The following is a 2,500-nucleotide window of genomic DNA, read 5'->3' as shown; positions in this document are numbered from 1 at the left end:
AAGGAAGGAAGGAAGTGAGGAAGGAGGGAGGAAGGAGGGAAGGGAGGAAGGAAGGAAGGAAGTGGAGGAAGGAGGGGAGGAAGGAGGGAAGGGGAGGCAAGGAGGAAGGAAAGAAGGAAGGAAGTGGAGGAAGGAGAGAGGGAGGGAGGGAGGGAAGGAAGGAAGTGGAGGAAGGAGGGAGTGGAGGAAGGAGGGAAGGGGAGGAAGGAAGGAAGAGGAGGAAGGGATGGAGGGAAGAATGAAGGAGGAGAGGAGGGACGAGAAAGTGAGAAGGAAGGAAGGAAGGAGAGGAGGGAGGGAGGGAGGAAGGAAGGAAATCAGAGAGGAAGGACTCGAAAGGAAAGACAAAACATTACTTGATCTCAGATTTCCAGTGCTTAGATCATCCATTGTCATGAATAAATAGAACCAAGGTAGGAAGTGAACTGATATTATAATAAGCCAGTTATTCAAGGTAGTTCTTAAAAAAAAGATTTAGGCTACCTACTACAATATTTGGCCTCCCACCCCACAGTTTCCCCAAAGGTTCTATTTTCCACACGGATGTCTGCAAAGACCCTTAAAAAAAAATCCAAGATGGCAGCCACACCCACATGATCCATGCCCTGTTCTTTCCTATGTGCACGGCGGACCTGTCTGTTTTCCAGGAGAGCGAATAGTTCTGACTGCATGAAACCAGGCGCTGCCAGGTGCACGGAAGTCTGAGAAAGCGGGGACTGGGGAGAACACCCCTCTTACCTAAAACATTCGTTGGCCTCCCTGGCCGTGGCCCTCTGCCACGGACGATCGTAATGGAAGGGTTTGCAGCGGTCACACTCGGGCCCTTCGGTGTTGTGTTTGCAGTCGCACACCAGCTTGCCTTCCTTGTCCTTCACGCAGCGCGAGGCGTGTCCGTTGCACTTGCAGCGCCCGCCAACCTGGAATTCCCCCACTGCATAGTAATATGAAGACGAGCTCCCTCCACCCTCCTCATCCTCATGGTCCCGCACGCCGAGTTCCCGGAAGAGATGAGGACGGCTAAAAACGACCCGTATATCGGTGGCCGTCACCCAGTCCTGAAGAACAGGGCTGTTGTCAAAATCCTGAGCTGACGGACGCCCGTCCAGCGTGCTGAAGGCGATCAGCCCGCCGGTCAAAGGGTAGAGGTCAGTATGGCCATCTGTACACAGGCCCTCCTGCTCGTTCTGCTTGGGTGACCGTGGCCTTGTTGGGCTTCCCGTAGATCTTCCGGCACTGGGAGGAATAGTATTGATAAGGCACCCAGCTCTTGCCATAGTCCATGGACTTAAAGACAGCAGCGGACTCCGGACGGGGAGAGCAGAACTGCAGGCTGACGTAGATGACCTCAAACTTCTTGGCCAAGGAGAGGGTGAGGCTGACATTTTGGGGAGAGTGGTGCAAAGTCTCCGAGCGCCAGCACGTCATGTTGGCCGCGGTGTTGAGGTCGGTGAGGTAGGATGCTGGGTGAGCTCGCCGGGGGGTCTGAGGAATCGCAGTGGCGACTGGGGGGCTTCCCGCAGGTGCTGGAGGCATGGACGTCCTTGCCAAAGGCCGCGTTGACGAACTCCGGGATGCAACGGCGGGGCGCCCCTTTTTCGTCGTAGCAAGGATCTGGTGGGATCTGCTGCATGGCAAAGGGGTTAACGCCCTGGGAGAAGTCCACCCTACAGAGAATCAGGAGCAGGCAAGCACCAGCTATGGGGCCCATCTTGCCGCCGGATCTTCCGAAGTCCCTCAAAACAGCTTCTCTCTGAAGGGAAAGCAAAGGGAGGTGTTGGAAACAGAGTCAGTTTCTGCAGGACAGGTGGGAGGAGGAGAGGGAGATGCCCCGGGAGGGGGGGGTTATGAGGAGGCTGAGTTGGGGGAATGTGCATGAGAGAAGATCAGGCTAAAGATTGCAAATGTTTGGAAAGGAGGACGGTGGAGAAATAGATCACCTGCTACTGAATGGCTAAGAGCAAGAAGCCATGGACTGAAGTTTGGGAGAAGAAAGAAAGAAAGAAAGAAAGAAAGAAAGGAAGAAAGGAAGAAAGAAAGAAAGAAAGAAAGAAAGAAAGAAAGAAAGAAAGAAAGAAAGAGCAGAGAGAATGAAAGAGAGAAAGAAAGAAAGAAAGAAAGCAGAGAGAATGAAAGAGAGAAAGAAAGAGAAAGAAAGAGAGAGAGAGGGAGGGAGGGAGAAAGGTAGGACAAAAGAGAATGAAAGAGAGAGAAAGAAAGAAAATGAAAGAGGAAAGGAAAGGAAGAAGGAACAAAGAAAGAAAGAAAGAAAGAAAGAAAGAAAGAAAGAAAGAAAGAAAGAAAGAAAGAAAGAAAGAAAGAAAGGTAGGTAGGACAAAAGAGAGAATGAAAGAGAGAGAGAAAGAAAACAAAAGAGGAAAGGAAAGGAAAGGAAAGGAAAGGAAAGGAAAGGAAAGAAAGAAAGAAAGAAAGAAAGAAAGAAAGAAAGAAAGAAAGAAAGAAAGAAAGAAAGGTAGGTAGGCAGGGCAAAAGAGAGAATGAA

The 2,500-nt window shown here is 50.7% G+C and overlaps 1 protein-coding gene across 1 annotated transcript in view; it reads right to left on the bottom strand.

Annotated features, from left to right (window-relative positions):
• The window catches only part of NTN3 (netrin 3), a gene marked incomplete at its 5' end in the record, with an annotated part of 83,335 nt that extends 81,627 nt beyond the window's left edge, over nt 1-1,708 (bottom strand). Inside the window, 4 exon segments of the mRNA XM_083372800.1 lie at nt 739-742; nt 744-1,190; nt 1,192-1,479; nt 1,481-1,708. Of these exon segments, the coding sequence (XP_083228926.1) occupies nt 739-742; nt 744-1,190; nt 1,192-1,479; nt 1,481-1,708 (967 nt within the window).
• Nucleotides 1,709-2,500: the final 792 nt, after the last annotated feature.

The sequence above is a fragment of the Vipera ursinii genome, assembly GCF_947247035.1.
Source record: "Vipera ursinii genome assembly, chromosome: 13".
Classification (NCBI taxonomy): Eukaryota; Metazoa; Chordata; class Lepidosauria; order Squamata; family Viperidae; genus Vipera; species Vipera ursinii.
Note: the sequence above shows the minus strand (reverse complement) of the source record. Positions and strands in the feature narration are given on the sequence as shown.